At 52.9% G+C, this 21,956-nt stretch overlaps 2 protein-coding genes across 6 annotated transcripts in view; one reads left to right on the forward strand and one right to left on the reverse strand.

Moving 5' to 3' along the window:
• DEAF1 (DEAF1 transcription factor) overlaps positions 1-21,956 on the reverse strand; it is a 108,538-nt gene that overhangs the window by 13,992 nt on the left and 72,590 nt on the right. Inside the window, exons 8-11 of the mRNA XM_050758017.1 lie at positions 21,420-21,546; positions 20,167-20,295; positions 19,423-19,551; positions 13,521-13,768 (exon numbers count right to left, since the gene is read on the reverse strand). Of these exons, the coding sequence (XP_050613974.1) occupies positions 13,521-13,768; positions 19,423-19,551; positions 20,167-20,295; positions 21,420-21,546 (633 nt within the window). The remainder of the gene's footprint in view (positions 1-13,520; positions 13,769-19,422; positions 19,552-20,166; positions 20,296-21,419; positions 21,547-21,956) is intronic.
• TALDO1 (transaldolase 1) overlaps positions 7,525-21,956 on the forward strand; it is a 97,025-nt gene continuing 82,593 nt past the window's right edge. Inside the window, exon 1 of one of the 5 annotated variants that reach the window (XM_050757906.1) lies at positions 7,525-7,528. The gene's annotated coding sequence lies outside the window, so the exon portion shown is untranslated. The other 4 variants (XM_050757907.1, XM_050757908.1, XM_050757909.1 and 1 more) reach the window with 4 other exon arrangements.

Below are 21,956 nucleotides of genomic sequence, written 5' to 3' on the forward strand. Positions count from 1 at the left end.
GCAGTGGCACGATCTTGGCTCACTGCAACCTCCGCCTCCTGGGTTCAAGTGATTCTCCTGCCTCAACCTCCTGAGTAGCTGGGACTACAGGCACCTGCCACCACATCTGGCTATTTTTTTTTTTTTTTTTTTTAGTAGAGACAAGGTTTCACCATGTTGGCCAGGATGGTCTTGATCTCTTGACCTCATGATCCACCTGCCTCGGCCTCCCAAAGTGCTGGCATTACAAGCTTGAGTCACTGCGCCCAGCCTTTTATTTATTTATTTATTTATTTTTGAGATGGGAGTCTCATTCTGTTGCCCAGGTTGGAGTGCAGTGGCGCGATCTTGGCTCACTGCAACCTCCGCCTCCTGGGTTCAAGCGATCCTTGTGCCTCAGCCTCCCCACAGCTGGGACTACAGGCACGCACCACCACGCCCAGCTAATATTTTTGTATTTTTAGTACACATGGGATTTCACCATATTGGTCAGGCTGGTCTCAAACTCCTGACCTCAAATGATCCAGCTGAGTCGGCCTCCCAAAGTGCTGGGATTACAGGCATGAGCTACCACACCTGGCCTGTGCCTCTACTTTAAATGACAAAATATTTCTTGGAAAGTCTGTGACCACACAGAAGTTCCTCGAAGAAGAACACAGCTTCTGTAGCTTTATTAACATCCTGGGTTGCTCTGTGGATGGCCGGGTCCAGCCCCTCAGAGACCTGGGTCAGGTGGGGTGGGAGGCTGGCGGGAGCGTGGTCGGCGTGCCCCCACGCTGAGAAGGGCACGAGGCTCCGCGTCCAGCAGTCCCTGTGCACCACACACCAGGACGTCCTGTACTTGCCCCCAGCATAGTTCCTGGAGGACAGCACCCCTGAACTGAACGGAAAGCCTGTCCTGTTGCCTCGCGGGCACCTCTTTGGCCTCAGCTGGGACTTTCAACCGCTCGGCCCTTTCGCAGTACACCCTTTGCACAACCTTTTTTTAAAAAAAATAAAAAATAAAAAATAACTTTTTAGGAAGGTTAGAAGGAGTTTTGGGGTCTGAATTAGAGTCAGAGGCAGTAGCATGAACTCATGTTCTCTTCACAGATACAGAAACGGCTGCGGAGACGTTCATACGAGGGTGACACAGGTGACACCCTCGTCCCTGCTCTGCAACTGATGGCCTCCAAGCGACAACATCCCAGCAGCACCGGACCCACCTGGCACCCAGGCCTCACTCTCTAAGACTCTCCAGTAAAAGGATCTGGGCTCCTTGGAGAAGGGGCTGGTTCCCGGGCCAGGGCAGGGAATGCAGGAGGAGCCTAGAGCACCCTACAGTGCCAGGAAGTCAGGACGTGGCCCAAAATGAAAAATCTGTTGATGGGGGTGCGTCAGGGGACCCAGGAGCTGACTGCAGGAGCTCCCCAGGGCCAAGGACAGATAGTGTGAATCACAAAAAAAGTAGTATTGTATTCTAGCTCAGAGTTTAAAACATATATAAAATGAGCTCATCCTGATACAAACAAATGATCAAATAAATAAATACAAGTCCAAGCTCTTCCGGTCCTCCCCTGTCTAGGAGGAGCCCCCGGCCGTGGACTTGCCCCCTGACTAAACGTGCAAGGGGAGAAGCAGCCCTGTTACCAAGGAGACAGCCGCAGACACCCTGACTCTGGTGAGGAAGGTCAGAGCTGTCTGTAATGTCACTTGGATGTCAGAGACGCCACAGTGGTGTAAGACAGGCGGCGGCACTCCTCCCTGAAACCTGTCATCCACCCCCACCAGAAAGCACAAGACAAGCCTGGGTTGGGGCACCTGGACAAACTGCCTGGCCAGACCCCTCAGAACTGCAGGGCACGGAAGACAAGGAAAGACTGAGAGACCGTCACAGGCCTGAGGGTGCTGGGTAAATGGCGCACGGGAGGCCATCTCCCACAGGTGGCAGCGGGGACAAGGTCCTGGAGCAGAAACAGGATGTTGATAGTGAAATTCAAAGTCTGGAGTTCACAGTGACACCAGTGCTGGATTCTGAGCTACAACAGCCACGCCCTGTGGACTCAGAAGTTACAGAAAGGAGGCTGCGGAGTGGCAGAAGGGATCTTCTGTGCTCACTCTTCAACTTTTCTGTAAACCTAAAATTATCCCGAAATACGTTTATTTTTAAAAATAACCATTCATTGGCCGGGCGCAGTGGCTCACGCCTGTAATTTCAGCACTTTGGGAGGCCGAGGAGGGCGGATCATAAGGTCAGGAGTTCGAAACCAGCCTGGCCAACATGGTGAAACCCCATCTCTACTAAAAATACAAACATTAGCTGGGCGTGGTGGCGGGCACCTGTAGTCCCAGCTACTCGGGAGGCTGAGGCAGAAGAATTGCCTGAATCCGGGAGGCAGAGGTTGCAGTGAGCCGAGATCACACCATTGCACTCCAGCCTGCACGACAGAGCAAGACTGTCTCAAAAAATAAAAATAAAATAAAAAAATACCCATTCATTACTGTGGAAGAGGTGAGTTGCGTTGCAGAAGGTTAGGACAAGACACCGCGTTTCTGCTGCCAAGGACATTGATGAGTCCATTCTGTACTTTCAGGAAACCGTCAGGAAATCACAGGACTGTGGACGGCACAGAGGGCAGAAGTGCCCAGGCCTGCCCGGACACCCCGAGAAGCTCATGCTGCCGAGCAGTGGCACTGCCACTGGCATTCAGAGTTCTCTGGGCAGCGGGCGGGCAGAGGAGAAGACTGCAGCAGAGCACCCTCAGCACAGACTGCGAAGGGGTTCCCGGGCCGGCCTTCCTTGCTGCAGGGGCCCCCACCTGCACATCACACAATGGGAACACACCTCTGGCAACACAATAGCTGGTGTACTTTGGTCCAGGTGGAAAAAAAGCCTTGTGAATCACATATGCTGGTTTCATTATAATTGATTTTTAAATTAGACAAATTACAGATAACAAAGCCACTCCTTCAGAAACAGCCAACCAAGAGTAAGACCATAAGATCACATATAAAATGCTTATTAATTTTTTTTTTCTTTTTTTTTTTTTTTTTGAGACGGAGTCTCGTTGTGTCGCCCAGGCTGGAGTGCAGTGGCCAGATCTTGGCTCACTGAAAGCTCCGCCTCCCAGGTTCACGCCATTCTCCCGTGAACCGAATAGCTGGGACTACAGACGCCCGCCACCTCGCCCGGCTAGTTTTTTGTATTTTTAGTAGAGATGGGGTTTCACCGTGTTAGCCAGGATGGTCTCCATCTCCTGACCTCGTGATCCGCTCGCCTCGACCTCCCAAAATGCTGGGATTACAGGTGTGAGCCACCGCTGCCTGCCAATGCCTATTAATTTTTTAACCATCAAAGAATAAGCTAATAATGTATTCATTATTCTTTCTGCAAATAAAGCTAAGTCTAACTTGAAAACCTAGATACTGGCCAGGCATTGTGGCTATACCTGTAATCCCAGCACTTTGGGAGGCTGAGGCGGGAGCATCGCTTGAGCCCAAGAGTTTAAGGCCAGCATGGGTGACATGGCAAAACCCTGTCTATATATATAAAAAAAAATTAGCAGGCCGGGCGCGGTGGCTCAAGCCTGTAATCCCAGCACTTTGGGAGGCCGAGACGGGCGGATCACGAGGTCAGGAGATCAAGACCGTCCTGGCTAACACAGTGAAACCTCGTCTCTACTAAAAAAAAAAAAAAAAATACAAAAAACTAGCTGGGCGAGGTGGCGGGCGCCTGTAGTGCCAGCTACTTGGGAGGCTGAGGCAGGAGAATGGCGTGAACCCGGGAGGCGGAGCTTGCAGTGAGCTGAGATCTGGCCACTGCACTTCAGCCTGGGCGACAGAGCGAGACTCCGTCTCAACAACAACAACAAAAAAAAATTAGCTGGGCATGGTGGCATGCACCTCTCAGTTACTAGAGAGGCTGAGGTGGGAGGATCGCTTGAGCCTAGGACGTGGAGGTTGCAGTGAGCTGAGGTCGCACCACTGCACTCCAGCCTGGGTGACAGAGGGAGAACATGTCTGGAACGATACAAAATAATAATAATAAAAAAGAAAACCTAGACACACCCAGGATGGAGTTGAGGCTGTGGTTGGAGGCGGCCTGGTGGAGTGTGTATCTCACGGGGAGTGCTTTCTTTATGACTTATTCTCAGAGGATGTGAACGCTGCCAGGGGCCTCGTTGGAGCCGACTCCATGTCACCATCACTCCTGAACTGACTGTGGCCACAGGGGCCTCCGCTTGCTTCAGGAGCCAGGTGACTGGAGGGCGACTTGGCCTTGGGGTTCAGAGCCGCTGGGAGAACCCTGAGTACCCTTTGCAGATCCACTCCTGGGTCTCGTCCCAGAGGCTCCTTTCCCGGCACTGCGGTGAGTTCAGGTGAAGCAGCCGCCTCGTTCCATAGGCCTGGCCCCTCTGGAGAGACAGAGGGGAGAGTGAGCAGGAAGCCGGTGGTGGACGGGGCTTCAGGAGAACCTGCTGGACCCTGAAGCTGTGAACTGGACGCTGGGGAGCCCCAGCGTCACCCTGCATGGAGGCTGAAATACAAAGCCCCCGACACAGGGCAGGCAGGGCCAGGCGGGGCTCGGATAGACGGGGCCCGGGGGCTGCTGCTGCGCACCCTTGAGGTCTGCCCCCAGGACCACTGTGGCTTCACCGACGCCCACCATGGGGCAGAGGGCTCCCCATGACTGTGTCCCGTGAGGGTGCAGCAGCTCAGCTTAAAAGTAAGAGAAATGTAAATTAGACTGGATTACTCTCCCTTGAGGAAGCAACAGAAATAAGAGAAAACCCTCATAAAATCAAGCAGATTTAGCTGAAAGCTGAGCCGCACGCGTAAGGAGATCAAAGGATTAGTCTAACAGCATCATTTTGAGCTGGGACAGAGTTTGCCGTTTCTATGAAATGACCATGATACAGATCTCTGAGGAAGCATCGGGCAAAATCAAATTTACAACCTGCCCCACCCCTGCCCCCGAAAGCCCACACACCTCATCCTGCTGGTCAGGCTGGGTCCCGCTGGTCAGGCTGGGTCCCGCTGAGGTGGGAATATTCGCGCAGCCACCTCTGTGCTTTTCCCAGCCTGCCCCACCAGTGCCGCTTCACCCTGTTCTGGGCACCTGGCCGCCCCTCCCGTCTCACCACACCCCCAGCTCCCTCGGGAGACTCCGAGGCTGCGTTTCTGGGGGCTTCCACACTGCCGGCCGTGCTCCAAAGAGTTCCCTGGGGACGTGGGGATGGCGGGCTGCTCCCGAGTATCCCAAAGACACCAGCAACCCTCGCTCACTCGGCCACGGCGGGACACAGGTCCGGCTTTGGAATCTGCCCTCTGATGCAGAACAGCTGACTGAGCTGCCTTGGGTCTGGCCAGGCCGATCTGGCTCACGTGAATGTTAGGCTGACACTAGAGAACAAGGCAGGCAAAGCCCTCATTTACAAAACCCCCATGCCTGGACTTCAGGGAAATGTCACCGAAACACAAGTCCCTCTCAGCGCTGCCTGTGGCACCGGCGGCCTTACAGTGTCGGAGGCCCGCGGGGAAGCGGCTGCTCTGGGTCTGGCTCCACCCTTCCAGATCCCCAGGCACGAAGGCACCATCCGAGCACAGCACAGACCTATTTCTGAGCTCCCTAGGAGTCAATGACATTGTTATTTACTGTCCAACTTACATATTCTTCTCCCTTTCATACACTTCTGTGCTGTGCTATATTTAACACTTTAAAAGGAAGTTAGGGAGACTGAAGAAAGCCTGAGAGAGAGCTACTAGAAACAGGGATAGGCTGGAGGAATGGGGTTTGGGCTCAGGGCAGCATGGCCAACAACAAGTTGGGGCCACAGCCGTGAGTCCAAGACCCTGCAGCCACTCGGCTAGCTTCCACTGGACACTGTGCCCTTGACGGCCAAGGGCATCTGCTCTTCTGCCTTGCTGAATCTCTGCAGAGCTCATTACATACACACGAATGCAGATTTCCCATGGTTAAAACTGGCAACAATCCCCTTAATAGCTTCAGCTGGGCTACATTTGATTTTTTTTTTTTTTTTTTTAATTCCAGCTAAAAGGCCGGGTACGGAGGCTCATGCCTGTAATCCCAGCACTTTGGGAGGCCAAGGCAGGCGGATCACCTGAGGTCAGGGGTTCAACACTAGCCTGGCCAACATGGTGAAACCCCACGTCTACTAAAAATACAAAAATTAGCCAGGCGTGGTGGCAAGTGCCTGTAACCCCAGCTACTTGGGAGGCTGAGGCAGAAGAATCGCTTGAACCTGGGAGGCACAGGTTGCAGTGAGCTGAGATTGTGCCATCACACTCCAGCCTGAGCAACGAGAGCGAAATTCCATCTCAAAAAAAAAACCATTCCAGATAAAATGTTGAAGTGGCAGCGTCAGGCCTGCCCTCCCCACTGCTGGAGGCATGGGAGCTCTGTGATGGGTGCTCACGAGTGAGGCTTCCTCATCCCCACACGTGGACCTTTCCATTCAGAGACAGTGCCGTCCACCTGTCAATCCCTGACTTTCCAGCACAAATTACAAATAACTATTTAGTGGCACAAAACAAGCTTGTCCAACCCATGGCCCGTGGGCTGCATGCAGCCCAGGATGGCTTTGCATGAGTCCCAACACAAATTCATAAACTTTCTTAAAACATTATGGGCCGGGCACGGTGGCTCATGCCTGTAATCCCAGCACTTTGAGACGCCAAGGCGGGTGGATGACGAGGTCAGGTGTTCAAGACCAGCCTGGCCAACAAGGCAAAACCCTGTCTCTACTAAGAAAAATAAAAAAACTAGCTGGGCGCAGTAGTGCGCACCTGTAATGCCAGCTACCCGACAGGCTGAGGCAAGAGAATCACTTGAACCCGGGAGGCAGAGGTTGTGTGTGGTGAGTTGAGATCACATCACCGCACTCCAGCCTGGGCAACAGAGCAAGACTCTGTCTCATAAAAAGAAAAAACAAAAAAAAAAGATGAGATTTTTAATGTGTGGCCCAAGACAATTCCTCTTCTTCCAGTGTGGCCCAGGGAAGAGAAAAGATTGGACACCCCAGCATAAAGCCTTCCTCCCATTCTGCAGTGGCCACGAAAACTCACTTTCATCCTACTGTTGGGGGAACCATTCGGTCCTTCCTACAGGGCAGGAGGAGGCCAACATGCAACCACGTTCCTCCCCTCGCCGACTTCCAACTCCCGCCTGTCCCAGTCTGCACCCCCAGGCTCCGGAGGCTGCTCTGTGCTGCTGTCACCGCCGGCTGAAGGGACACAGGCTGAAGAGACACAGAAGTCCTGGTAGGATGGGCCTCCCCTCCGAGCTCTCGTAAGATGCCTGTGGGGCTGATCTCAACGGAATCTCCGCGTCTGATTCAGAGCCATCATCTCACCAGACCCCAGCAGCCTTGCTCCGGCCTGGATGCTGTAGCCATCATGTCACCACAATGGTCCAAGTGACCATCACCTTTGCTAGAATGGCTGCATGCACACGGCATGGGCACGGGCAACCACGTCTGCAAGAGCCTGTGACTGTTCACCAGGTGAGCCCTCAGCAGGGCAGCAGGGCTGTCAGCAGGCAGCAGGGGGGTCAGCAGGAGAGCAGGGGGGTCAGCAGGAGAGCAGGGGGGTCAGCAGGAGAGCAGGGGGGCCAGTAGCGCAGCAGAGGGGTCAGCAGGGCAGCAGAGGGGTCAGTAGGCAGCAGAGGGGTCAGCAGGGCAGCAGGGGGGTCAGCAGGAGAGCAGAGCAGTCAGCAGGACAGCAGGGGGCAGCAGCACCATGAAAATCTCTTCCAGTCAAGTGAGCCTGCCGCACCCCCAGAGGGCACGATGCCCGTTCCCAGCCTCCCTGAGCACAACCGCCGTCCTGATGCTCTGAAAGGGATGATATCTTGTTTTTCACTACTGGCCTGGGGGCCAAGAGCAGGGGCTCATGCCTAGAGTCCCAGACTCTGGGAAGCTGACTGGGCAAATTTCTTGAGACCAGGTGTTCAGGATCAGCCTGGGCAACATAGCGAGATCCTGTCTCTATAAAAAACACAAAACTGGCCGGGCGCGGTGGCTCAAGCCTGTAATCCCAGCACTTTGGGAGGCCGAGGCGGGCGGATCACGAGGTCAGGAGATCGAGACCATCCTGGCTAACACGGTGAAACCCCGTCTCTACTAAAAATACAAAAAGAAATTAGCCGGGCGTGGTGGCGGGCGCCTGTAGTCCCAGCTACTCCGGAGGCTGAGGCAGGAGAATGGCGTGAACCCGGGAGGCAGAGCTTGCAGTGAGCCGAGATCGCGCCACTGCACTCCAGTCTGGGCGACAGAGCGAGACTCCGTCTCAAAAAAAAAAAAAAAAAAAAAAAAACACAAAACTTACCTGGGCATTGTGGCTTACATCTGTAATCCCAGCACTTTGGGAGGCCAAGGAGGGTGGATCACTTGAGGTCAGGAGTTCAAAACCAGCCTGGCCAATATGGCGAAACCCCATCTCTACTAAAAACACAAAAATTAGCCAGGCGTGCTGGTGCGCACCTGTAATTCCAACCACTTGGGAGACTGAGGCAGGAGAATTGCTTGAACCCGGGAGGTGGAGGTTGCAGTGAGCTGAGATCCTGCCACTGCACTCCAGCCTGGGTGACAGAGCAAGACTCATCAAAAAAAAAAAGACACCTCTGGAGTGAATATCAGGCTTTTGACCTTTCCTCCTCCATCTCCTCAGTGGTTTTTCTTGCAAAGGTCTGGTCTGCTGGACTCTAGGAGATGGCCCCATCACAGGAAGCACCGTGGTCCTGTCTGCTAGCATGGCTTCCCAAAGTTGTAGGTTCATTTAAGATGTCTCAAGAAAATGGACAAAACAGGGCTGGGTGCAGTAGCTCACGCCTTATAATCCCAGCACTTTGGGAAGCTGAGGCGGGCGGATCATGTGAGGTTGGGAGTTCGAGACCAGGTGACCAACATGAAGAAACTCCATCTCTACTAAAAATACAAAATCATCCAGGCATGGTGGCACATGCCTGTAATCCCTGCTACTCAGGAGGCTGAGACAGAAGAATCGCTTGAACCCAGGAGGTAGAGGTTGCAGTGAGCTGAGATCACGCCATTGCACTCCAGCCTGGGCAACAAGAGCGAAACTCTGTCTCAAGAAAAAGGAAAAAAAAAAAAAAACAGTTCACTTTTGTAGCTACCAGAAAAAAGAAAAAAAAAAGAAAAGAAAATGAAACCCACTGTGTCTGGGCCACCATGCAGGAGTGTGAAGCAGCGTCCACCCCAAGCCATGGCACTGAGAGGAGGAAGAGAGAAGATAGGGCATCACACTCGGTCCCTCTAAGTCCTCACTCAGCTATTCACACTGAGAGGAGGACAGGGTGTTACACCTGGTCCCTCTAAGTCCTGGCTCAGCTATTCACACTGAGAGGAGGAGCACAGGGTGTCACACTCAGAGCCTCTAAGTCCTGGCTCAGCGATTCACACTGAGAGGAGGAGGACAGGGTGTCACACTCGGTCCCTCTAAGTCCTGGCTTGGCTATTCACACTGAGAGGAGGAGGACAGGGTGTTACACTTGGTCCCTCTAAGTCCTGGCTCAGCTATTCACACTGAGAGCAGGAGGACAGGGTGTCACACTCAGTTCCTCTAAGTCCTGGCTCGGCTATTCACACTGAGAGGAGGGGGATAGGGTTCACACTTGGTCCCTCTAAGTCCTGACTCAGCGATTCAACTAATGGCTTTACAAATGACACATCCGATACACAGCTTGAGAGAAAGGGCACGCAATGCTTCTAACACTTCCTGACATTTCTTCTAACTCCTGACATTTTCAGAAGCATGGGATGTTCACTGCAACAGCTGCTTCCAGCTGAGAAAGGGGCCGCCCTTTCTAACTTTTTAAAAGGCTTAGCCGTCTACCAAATGGGATTTTAAGAAAAAGGGATTTCATGTCACATTTCTTTCACAGAAGTACATAAAAGTACAAATAAAATTCAAAGCCCAGGCTTTCAGGGCAGGGATCCGGCTGATCCAGCGGCATCAGACACTCTGACTGCCGAATGGGCAGGGGACAGAGGCAGCCAGGTAACGCAGCAGGGACAGGTGACGCAGCAGGGACAGGTGATGCAGCAGGGACAGGTGACGCAGCAGGGACAGGTGACGCAGCAGGGACAGGTGACGCAGCAGGGAGATGGAGCCAGGATGGCTTCTCCCAGAGGCCAACCCAGGCCACCAGACGTGGGTGGCCACACCGTGGTAGGAGGCTGCAGTCACCCTGGCCGGAGCTGACAAAGTGCCTGGAAAATGAGGGGAGAAACCCCAGAAAGGAGCAGGCACAGAGAGAAGACATCCCCATCCAGCACATAAATGCTCCCCACGTACTTGTCTGACCCTGAGCTGCTGACGCAGTGTGTGGGGAAGACTCCCAGGGGCCCAGCAGAAACGGACGGCTGGAGGACGGAGAACACTTGAGTTGAGACAGCGGCTGCTGCTCACCACCTGAGAGTCTGGAGTTTCAACCTTCACAAGTTAGAGGCTTAAAAACACCTCAGGCTTCCCAGGAACATCCAGAAAAACCACACCTTCGCAGATCCAAGACTAAGGATGTGTCAGGCAGAAGCAAAAGCCAGTCAGACCTGCCCTAACAGCATAAACACTGAGCCTCTTCAGGGTGATCGGCAGGAATTCAGCCTCCGAGAACAAAGCCCACACTCTTCAGGGGAAGACAACAGAATCCAACAGAATTCAGAGTCTCTACCATATAAACTCCACCATATTAACAGTATATAAACTAAAATTCCAACAGACAATCAGGAAGTACTAGACGTGTGAAGAAGGGATAACAGGATCCACAGTGAAGGGAAAAATTAGCCAAAAGAAGTAGATCCTGAGACCAGGCGTGGTGGCTCACGCCGGTAATCCCAGCACTTTGGGAGGCCGAGGTGGGTGAAACACCTGAGGTCGGTCAGGAGTTCAAGACCAGTCTGGCCAACATGGCAAAACCCCATCTCTAATAAAAAAAAATACAAAAAATTAGGCCGGGCGCGGTGGCTCAAGCCTGTAATCCCAGCACTTTGGGAGGCCGAGACGGGCGGATCACGAGGTCAGGAGATCGAGACCATCCTGGCTGACACGGTGAAACCCCGTCTCTACTAAAAAATACAAAAAAAAAACTAGCCGGGCGAGGTGGCGGGCGCCTGTAGTCCCAGCTACTCGGGAGGCTGAGGCAGGAGAATGGCGTGAACCCGGGAGGCGGAGCTTGCAGAGAGCCAAGATCACGCCACTGCACTCCAGCCTGGGCGGCAGAGCGAGACTCTGTCTCACAAAAAAAAAAAAAAAAAATTAGCTGGGCATGGTGGTGTGTGCCTGTGATCCCAGCTACTCAGGAGGCTGAGGCAGGAGAATCACTTGAACCAAGGAGCTGGAGGTTGCAGTGAGCCGAGATGGGGCCACTATACTCCAGCCTGGTGACAGAGCAAGACTCATGTCTCAAAAAATAATAAATAAATAAATAGGCCAGTGTGTTAGCTCATGCCTGTAATCCCAGCACTTTGGGAGGCCCAGGCGGGTGGATCACTTGAACCCAGGAGTTCAAACCAGCCTGAGCAACATGGCGAAACCCCGTCTCCACCAAAAATACAAAAATTAGCTGGGTGTGGTGGCACACACCTATAGTCCCAGCTACTCAGGAGGCTGAGGCAGGGGAATTGCTTGAACCCGGGAAGCAGAGGTTGCAGTGAGCCAAGATTGCGCCGCTGCACTCCAACCTGGAAAACAAGAGCGAGACTTGTCTCAAAAAAAAAAAAAAAAAAAAAAATACATACATATATATATATAGAGAGATATAGATATATATATATATGTGTAAGTGACAACCCAGAATTCCACATCACTCAAAAATGTCCCTCAAAAATAAAGGTGAGGCCGGGCGCGGTGGCTCAAGCCTGTAATCCCAGCACTTTGGGAGGCCGAGACGGGCGGATCACGAGGTCAGGAGATCGAGACCATCCTGGCTAACACGGTGAAACCCCGTCTCTACTAAAAAAATACAAAAAACTAGCCGGGCGAGGTGGCGGGCGCCTGTAGTCCCAGCCACTCGGGAGGCTGAGGCAGGAGAATGGCATGAACCCGGGAGGCGGAGCTTGCAGTGAGCTGAGATCCGGCCACTGCACTCCAGCCTGGGCGACAGAGCGAGACTCCGTCTCAAAAAAAAAAAAAAAAATTAAAAAAAAAAATTAAAAAAAAAAATAAAGGTGAAAGAGGGACATTACAGATAAACAAAAACAGAGAATTCATGGCCAACAGACCGATATGAAAAGAAATGCTAAAAGTACATCTTTAGGTTGAAGAAAAACAATATTTGAACCACACTATGAACCACCTTGACCTAATGACGTTACAGAAAATGAAAACCAATGACTGAATAAAACTCTTTTCAAGGGTATATGTAATATTCACCACAAAGAGTATATACATGATCATAAAACACTTCTTTTTGATTTTTTGAGACAGGGTCTCATTCTGTTGCCGAGGCTGGAGCACGGTGGCGTGATCACGGCTCACTGCAGCCTCTATCCCCTGGGATCAAGTGATCCAGCTAATTAATTAACGAAACATTTTGGCCGGGCACAGTGGTTCACGCCTGTACTCCCAGCACTTTGGGAGGCTGAGGTGGGTGCATGGCTTGAGCTCAGGAGTTGGAGATCAGCCTGGCAGCACAGCGAGACCCTCTCTCTATGAAAAATACACAAATCAGCCAAGCCTGGTGGCACATGCCCACAGTCCCAGCTACTGGGGGGCTGAGGCGGGAGGATTGCTTGAGCTTGGGAACTTGAGGCTGCAGTGAGCCGAGGTCACACCTCTGTACTCCAGCCTGGGTGACAAGGTGAAATCCTCCCTCCAGCTTACTCGGGCTCTAGTAATTTCTCTCTACTCTATTCATGTCACCCACCCAAACCTTTACATTACCTAAAAGTCTTCAATCTAAGTAAAGGGTTCATATGAAGTAGAGACTTCATATGAAAAGAGGTCGAAGGGGCCTAAGTGACCTTTTGCTTGTGCTGCAGTAAGAGGAAGCTGCAGAAAACATGGGTACGACGCCTGGGAGCCTCCCACCACGCACAGGAGCCGCCTTCTGAAGAACATGCCAGAGCTGGCAGGGCTTTGTAACAGCAGATGGAGGGAGCTTGGCACCAGGGAGGCGCTGAGCATTCGCCCTGCCAGTCACTGATACTCAGAGACTCAACAGATGATGTTCTCCAAATTTCATAAAATATAAGCACATCTCACTAGGGGAAGACAACCTGAAGTATGAATAACGTCTAGAAAAGCTGAGTATTCAGAATGGCTGATGTGCATAAAATCGTTTCCCTTTCCGAAACAAAGAAACCTTCTCTACAAAAACCAAAACCACCTTGACACTAATAGCTGCCACTTTTCTGTAGAAAAAGCTTCATTTGTAAGTAAATGACTCTCCACCGCTCCCTTTTCCAGAAAGGTGGGGCAGGGGCCTTGTGGGCCAAGGTGGGTCTTACACGGCTGGGCGCAGGCGCCAGGGCGGCCTGAGGGACTCAGCACAGGTCGTGTCTACCCATTTATTCCAAGGTTACCTCCTTCCGCTCTGCGTCAGCGTGGATCTTGGCCTGGTTTGCGGCAGCTTCTCGGTAGGTGCTGGCATGTTTGGCTTGCTCAAACAGCGTCTTCAGCTGCTGTGCGGTGGTGAGCAAGGAGTTGACCATCTCCTCCAGGTACAGCCAGCTCCGCGGCTCTGACAGCTCCAGCCCATTGACCAACGCGGGAGGTGCCGCTTTGGTGGGAGTCGGGGGTGGGACGGCAAGCGCAGGCAGGGATGTCAACACTAGAGCATTTGGAAAGCAAAATAAACCAAGAAATGAATCAATTTCCTAGCTTCAAAATGGCCCCCGTTAAAAATTATCAGCTAGGCACAGTGGCTCACGCCTGTCATCCCAGCACTTTGGGAAGCCAAGGCGGGCGGATCATGAGGTCAGGAGATGGAGACCACCCTGGCTAACACAGTGAAACCCAGTCTCTGCTAAAAAAAAAATACAAAAAATTAGACAGGCGTGGTGGCGGGCGCCTGTAGTCCCAGCTACTAGGGAGGCTGAGGCAGGAGAAAGGTGTGAAGCCGGGAGGCAGAGCTTGCAGTGAGTCGAGATTGTGACACTGCACTCCAGCTTGGGTGACAGAACGAGACTCTGTCTCAAATAAATAAATTAATTAATTAATTAAATTTAAAAAAAAAATTCTAATCACTCAGCGCAGTGGCTCATGCCTATAATCCCTACACTTTGGGAGGCTGAGGTGGGAGGATCACTTGAGCCTAGGAGTTCAAGACCAGCCTGGGCAACATAGCAAGACCTTGTCTCTACGAAACAAAAATCAAAAACAAAAACAACTAGCTAGGTATGGTGGCATTCACCTGTGATCCCAGTTACTTAGGAAGCTGAGGCGGGAGGATGGTTTGAGCCCAGGTGGTCGAGGCTACAGAGAACCATGACTGTACCACCGTCCTTTGGCCTTAGTGACCTGAGACCCTGTCTCAAAAAGAAAAAATGCCAGGCATGGTGGCTCACACCTGTAATCCCAGCACTTTGGGAGGCTGAGGCGGGCAGATCCCTTGAGGTCAGGAGTTTGAGGCCAGCCTGATCAACATGGTGAAACCCGATCTCCACCAAAAAATGCAAAAATTAGCTAGGCATGAAAGTGTCTATAATCCCAGCTACCCGGGAGGCTGAGGCATAAGAATCATTTGAACCCGGGAGGTGGAGGTTGCGGTGAGCTGAGATCATGCCACTGTACTACAGCCTGGGTGACAGAGTGAGACTCCACCTCAAAAAAAAAAAAAGAAAACTCTCACATAATGTCAGAAGTCGGGTAAAAAACTGACCAACAAACAACAAATCACTGCCCGATGACATCTCCCCAGCACCTGACACCCCCAGCACCTGACATCTCCCCAGCACCTGATACCCCCCCAGCACCTGACACCCCCCCCCAGCACCTGACACCCCCAGCACACCTGACCACTCCCAGTACCTGACACCCCCCAGCACCTGAGACCCCCAGCACCTGATCACTCCCAGTACCTGACACCCCCCGGTACCTGACACCCCCCAGCACCTGAGACCCCCAGCACCTGATCACTCCCAGTACCTGACACCCCCCGGTACCTGACACCCCCCAGCACCTGAGACCCCCAGCACCTGATCACTCCCAGTACCTGACACCCCCCCCCAGTACCTGACACCCCCCAGTACCTGACACCCCCCAGCACCTGACCACCCCCAGCACCTGACCACCCCCAGCACCTGACACCCCCCAGCACCAGACACTCCCCAGCACCTGACCATCCCCAGCACCCAACACCTCCCCAGCACCTGACACCCCCAGCACCTGACCACCCCCAGCACCTGACACCCCCCAGCACCTGACACCCCCCTAGTACCTGACTCCCCAGCACCTGACAACCCCCCAGCACCTGACATCCCCCTAGTACCTGACTCCCCAGCACCTGACAACCCCCAGCACCTGACAACCCCCCAGCACCTGACACCCCCCCAGCACCTGACACCCCCCAGCACCTGACACCCCCCTAGTACCTGACTCCCCAGCACCTGACAACCCCCCAGCACCTGACACCCCCCTAGTACCTGACTCCCCAGCACCTGACAACCCCCCAGCACCTGACACCCCCCCAGCACCTGACACCCCCCAGCACCTGACATACCCCCCAGCACCTGATAGACCCCCAGCACCTGACACACCCCCCAGCACCTGAATCCCCCCAGCGCCTGACATCCCTCTAGCACCTGACACCCCCCCAGCACCTGACAGCCCCCCAGCACCTGACGCACGCCCCAGCACCTGACATCCCCCAGCGCCTGACATCCCTCTAGCACCTGACACCCCCCCAGCACCTGACAGCCCCCCAGCACCTGACACACCCCCCAGCACCTAACATCCCTCTAGCACCTGACACCCCCCAGCACCTGACATCCCCCCAGCACACAAAAGAGGCAGGAAGATGTCCCATCCCTTCCCGCTCCACCCACCCAGCTCCACGTTGTAAAACTCATCCGAATGTGGCTGCTGGACCTGGAAACGTTCACGGAATCAGAGCTGAGGACAATGACCGGGGAGGGAAGCAGCTAAATCAGAGTCTCGCTCTGTTGCCCAAGTTGGAGGGCAGTGGTGCCATCTTGGCTCCCTGCCTCCCGGGTCCAAGCGATTCGCCTGCCTCCCGAGTAGCTGGGATTACAGGCATCTGCCACCAGGCCTGGCTCATTTTGTATTTTTAGTAGAGATGGGGTTTCTCCACGTTGGTCAGGTCAGTCTTGAACTCCTGACCTCAGGTGGTCTGCCCACTTCGGCCTCCCGAGTAGCTGGGATTACAGGCGTCCACTACCACGGCCGGCTGGTTTTGTATTTCTAGTAGAGATGGGGTTTCACCATGTTGGCCAGGCCAGTCTCCTGACCTCAGGTGATCCAAGGGTGCCCAAAGTGCTGGGATTACAGGCGTGAGCCACCACGCCCGGCCCCAGGCTAAATCTTCTAAAGAGTCAAGCTGACAAAAGAAACCCTGCTTTCAACTCCACCCACCTGGAAAGTCTTCCTGGGCGCCTGCAGTCACACATAGGAGATTTATTAAAGATAATGGTAGGTGGGCTTCTTTTCTTTTCTCTCTCCTTTTTTTTTTTTGAGATGGAGTTTAGCTTTTGTTGCCCAGGCTGGAGTGCAATGGCGCCATCTCAGCTCACCACAACCTCCGCCTCCCGGGTTCAAGTGATTCTCCTGTCTCAGCCTCCCGAGTAGCTGGGATTACAGGCATCTGCCACCAGGCCTGGCTCATTTTGTATTTTTAGTAGAGATGGGCTTTCTCCACGTTGGTCAGGTTGGTCTCGAACTCCTGACCTCAGGTGGTCTGCCCACTTCGGCCTCCCGAAGTGCTGGGATTACAGGCATGAGCCATCGCCCAGTGGGGTTTCTTGCAATTGGAGAAGGAAGTTACAAAGTGGGAAAGGAAAGGAACTAGAACAAACCCTGAGGTTCTGCACTGGAACTAGAGACACTGGGGCAAACTCACAGCTTTCAACACACACAGACCTGGAGCACAAACGTGCACATGTGCACATGAGAACGTTTCCGACTTCTGCCCGCCAAGGGCACCCGGGCACAGAGATCCAGGAGCCACATGCACACCTTGCACCAGGGGTGAGCGGTTGATGCGAACCCCCAGCCCTCCTGGAGAAAAAGCCCTGATTTCAAGCATTTGCTGATTTCTTGGTATAAATACTTCACCAACACCCACCCCACATTTTTTTTTTTCCAGTTAATAGAGATGGGGTCTCCTTATGTTGCCCAGGCTGGTCTCAAACTCCTGGTCGCGGTCTCCTAAAGTGCTGGGATTAAAGGGGTGATTTAATCCCCCTGTAATTGGGATTACACGCCTGTAATTCCGTCTCTACTAAAAATACAAAGATTAGCCAGGCATGGAGGTGCACGCTTGTAGTCTGCACTCCAGACTGGGCAACAGAGCAAGACTCCATCTAAAAAAAAAAAAGGGGGGGGCCGGGCGCAGTGGCTTAAGCCTGTAATCCCAGCATTTTGGGAGGCTGAGGCAGGCGGATCACGAGGTTGGGAGATCGAGACCATCCTGGCTAACACGGTGAAACCCCATCTCTACTAAAAAATACAAAAAACTAGCCGGGCGAGGTGGCGGGCGCCTGTAGTCCCAGCTACTTGGGAGGCTGAGGCAGGAGAATGGCGTAAACCCAGGAGGCGGAGCTTGCAGTGAACTGAGATCCGGCCACTGCACTCCGGCCTGGGCGGCAGCGCGAGACTCCGTCTCAAAAAAAAGGAGGAGGCCGGGCGCGGTGGCTCAAGCCTGTAATCCCAGCACTTTGGGAGGCCGAGACGGGCGGATCACGAGGTCAGGAGATCGAGAGACGATCCTGGCTAACACGGTGAAACCCCGTCTCTACTAAAAAATACAAAAAAATAGCCGGGCGAGGTGGCGGGCGCCTGTAGTCCCAGCTACTCGGGAGGCTGAGGCAGGAGAATGGCGTAAACCCGGGAGGCGGAGCTTGCAGTGAGCTGAGATCCGGCCACTGCACTCCAGCCTGGGTGACAGAGCAAGACTCCGTCTCAAAAAAAAAAAAAAAAAAAGGAGGAGTGAGCCACCACGCCCAGCCCTGAGGTAAGCTTTAAAGATGGAAAGAGTTTAGATAGGCAAAAGAGAGAATAATGAAACAAGCAAATGAAAATGACAAGGTAAGTTTTTCATGAACAAGTTTCTTGCACTGTCTGTGATAGTGAAAAATGGAAAACATGCATTTGCCACCAGCAGGGGAGGTTCAATAAATCATATATTGATCATATGCACCCTTTAAAAAAGTATAATGATGGCCGGGCACGGTGGCTCACGCCTGTAATCCTAGCACTTTGGGAGGCCGAGACGAATGGATCACGAGGTTAGGAATTTCAGACCAGCCTGACCAGCATGGTGAAACCCATCTCTACTAGAACTACAAAAAAAAAAAAAAAAAATTAGCCGGGCATGGTGGCGCACGCCTGTAGTCCCAGCTACTCGGGAGGCTGAGGCAGGAGAATTGCTTGAACCTGGCAGGCAGAAGTTGCAGTGAGCCGAGATCATGCCACTGCACTCCAGCCTGGGCGACAGAGTGAAACTCCATCTCAAAAAAAAAAAGTATAATTATACAGAAATCTTGGCTGCATGTGGTGGCTCACACCTGTAATCCCAGCACTTTGGGAGTATGAGGCAGATGGATCACTTGAGGTCAGGAGTTCGCGACCAGTCTGACCAACACGGTGAAACCCCGTTTCTACTAAAAATACAAAAATTAGCCAGGTGTGCTGGTGCATGCCTGTAATCCCAGCTACTTGGGAGGCTGAGGCAGGAGAATGGCTTGAACCAGGGAGAGGTTGCAGTGAGCCAAGATTGCACCACTGCACCCCAGCCTGGGCAATAGAGCGAGACTCCATCTCAAAAAAAACGTGCAGTTAAACGAAAAATCAAAGTTAGAATGCGTTTACAGTGTATCATCGTTTTAAAGATTTAGGCCACATGTGATATCAATCTTGGTTTTTCTTTCTTTCACCAGATACCGAATGCCCATGCCAGCTCTGGGGAGACCAAGACCTGCCACTGAGGAGTGTCTACCTTCAAGAGGATAACAGCAAACTCACCAGAAAGAACATCAGCTCCACAGGCCAATTGGTTTCTAGGGGTGTGCCCTGCTGTTGTACCAAAAGCAGCTTCTACAGCACACACATGAATGGACGTGGCTGTGTGTCAATAAAACTTTATTTACAAACATAGGCAGTGGGCCACACTTTGCCAGCCACTGATCTACTGCATCAATAACAACAACAAAACAAACCAAAACGAATCCGATTTCACCTAGAAATTCTTTCACAGGAAGCAGTTCTGAGGAAAATTACCTGTACACGTGTGAATTCTTTCAAACCTACCTATTTTGGGATGTGACGTTGGCAACGCAGCTTCTGGAAACGGGGCGATCTGGCAGCTGTCCTGATAGCCGGGGTAGTGAGGCTCAGGGTGGCTGGCCCTGCATGGGGGCTGCACGCTGGCCTCTTGGACTGTTGGCGAGAGAAGGGACAGGGAACCTCGGGACGACTGTCCGCACAGCAGGCCCTAAATATCACACTGTAAGGCTGTGCCATTCAGTACACACAGCAGCTTATGGCCACATGCGGATACTGAGTCCCTGCCATTCAGCACACATAGTAGCTTATGGCTACACACGGCTACTGAGTCCCTGAAAGGGGCAAGCCTGAATTATTGACATAGGATTGGGGCTATATCAGTTAAAATAAAATAGATTATAAAAACCAGTTGTAGCTCTTTCCTTTATTTTCCTCAGTGTGGCTACTAGAATATTCTCCAGCACACATCCGGCTAGGCCGCACTTCTGTTGCACAACTGTAGTCAGAAGCAGGAGCCGACAGACAGAGAGTATTTTCAGCTTTGCCGGCCCTGGCATCTGTCACAAGTAACCCACTGCCACGCCAACCCCACCCACACTGCACCGCCCAACTGACGTGGCTCACACGCTGTCCCCACCAATAAACGCCTGGTTCAAGTTCCCTCTCGAGGTACCCAGCAGCCTACGAAGCCCAATATGGCACTGGGGATGTGATGTCATGGTCAAGGATATGCCGAGGACATGTCAGGCGGGCACTGGAGCAGCTCACCTGTGGCTCCTGCGAAGACGTCACCCTGGGCCGGACTCTCGGATATGACAGCAGTGGCCTCTACTGTGGATGCCCGGTCAAACGTCAGTGCCCCCGAGGTCGTGATCTGTCCTGAAGGGGTCACGGTGACTGGAAAGGCAGAAGCACATTTCACGTGGCCAGGCAGTGGCACCCACGGCACACAGGTCCTGTGCCACCCATGGGCACCAATCCTTGAGGGGGCCTGGGCTAAAGTGCAGGCAGTGGTAACCGTACCCTCCCATGTGAACGACACACGGGAAATCCCAGACCTTGGAGAAGACCTCAGAGGAGAAAACCAGGATGGCAACTTGCCACCACCAATTGTTCACTGTTTAAACTGTGCTCCCCAGCATGGAAACTGCTGCCCAGCCAGAAAACAAACATAAAATAAAACTTCCAATGACTTTTAAATACTTTGTGGCTCAAATTAAGAAAAAGTATTTAATCCAAGCTGAAGGTAAAAAGCAGCCATGTCCCACAGCAAGGCTGCCTCTCCAGCTCAAAAAAAAAATCCTGGCGACAGATCTCGAGACTCTGCTGCTGTGGGACTCTTCCTGCACCCACCACCCAGGGCCTCGAGAAGGAGCCGACAGGGTGTTTTAGAAAGACCTTGCTCTATAAAAGCAAAAACCCAGACTTACATTAGTTAACAGAAGCCTGTTACAAAGACATTTTCTCCTATTGCTATCTCTCCCCATTTAAATCCTGTCTGTACAATAAAATAAAAACATTAGCTGGGCATGGTGGCACGTGCCTGTGGATCCAGCTACTTGGGAGTCTGAAGTGGGAGGAATGCCTGAGACTAAGAGGTCAAGGCTGCAGTGAGCCTGGATCCTGACACTGCCCTCCAGCCCGGCCACAGAGAAAGACCCACAGAGTTCTGTGCAGCCCTCATCCAGCGCACTGAGAATCCCTCACCAAGGACACCCTTGCCAGGAAACGTCCCTCAAGCGTGTGCTGGGCACTCGGCTCTGCTCACTGACACTGGGAAACAGCCCAGGACGAGGCCGACAGCGCCCAGATCCCAGGGAAGCAAGACAGAGCTGGGCACTGGGACAGCCCTTCCCACCCGGGGGCCGCACTGCAAAGGAGCATGAAGGCATTGACATCCCTCCGGCCACGCAATGTGCTTTAGAAATGAGAATCCCACAGTGGCCGTGGGAGTGGTGACGAGAGAAGGCAATGCACTTAGGTCCCCTCAGTAAACTAGAGCTATGTTTTCTCAGACTCACAGGTGGTGGCCGCGGTGGCTGGAAGCAACGTGATGTTCTTGGGGGAGTCCTTCTTCACGGGAGTTGTGGGCAGTTCATTCTCCTTCTTGCGCCTTTTGTAAGGCACAAAAAGCCTGACTGGGCCACTCTGGGGGAGAAAGGAGACAGGCCACCGCGTTGGTATGTGCAAAAGCTATGCTGCGCTTGCAGCTCCTCTTATGTGGGGGCACCGCGGGGTGTGTGAGTCACATGGCGAGACCACATTAAGATGATAAGCGCCCCTAAAAATCCCACCTCTTTTTTTTTTTTAGACGGAGTTTCACTCTAGTTGCCCACGCTGGAGTGCAGTGGCGCGATCTCGGCTCACTGCAACCTCCGCCTGCTGGGTTCAAGTGATTCTCCTGCCTCAGCCTCCTGAGTAGCTGGGATGACAGGCATGTGCCACCACACCCAGCTAATTTTCTTTTTTTTTTTTTTTTGAGACAGAGTCTCACTCTATTTCCCAGGCTGGAGTGGCACGATCTCCGCTCACTGCAACTTCTGCCTCCGAGGTTCAAG

The sequence above is a fragment of the Macaca thibetana genome, chromosome 14 (assembly GCF_024542745.1).
Source record: "Macaca thibetana thibetana isolate TM-01 chromosome 14, ASM2454274v1, whole genome shotgun sequence".
Lineage (NCBI taxonomy): Eukaryota > Metazoa > Chordata > Mammalia > Primates > Cercopithecidae > Macaca > Macaca thibetana.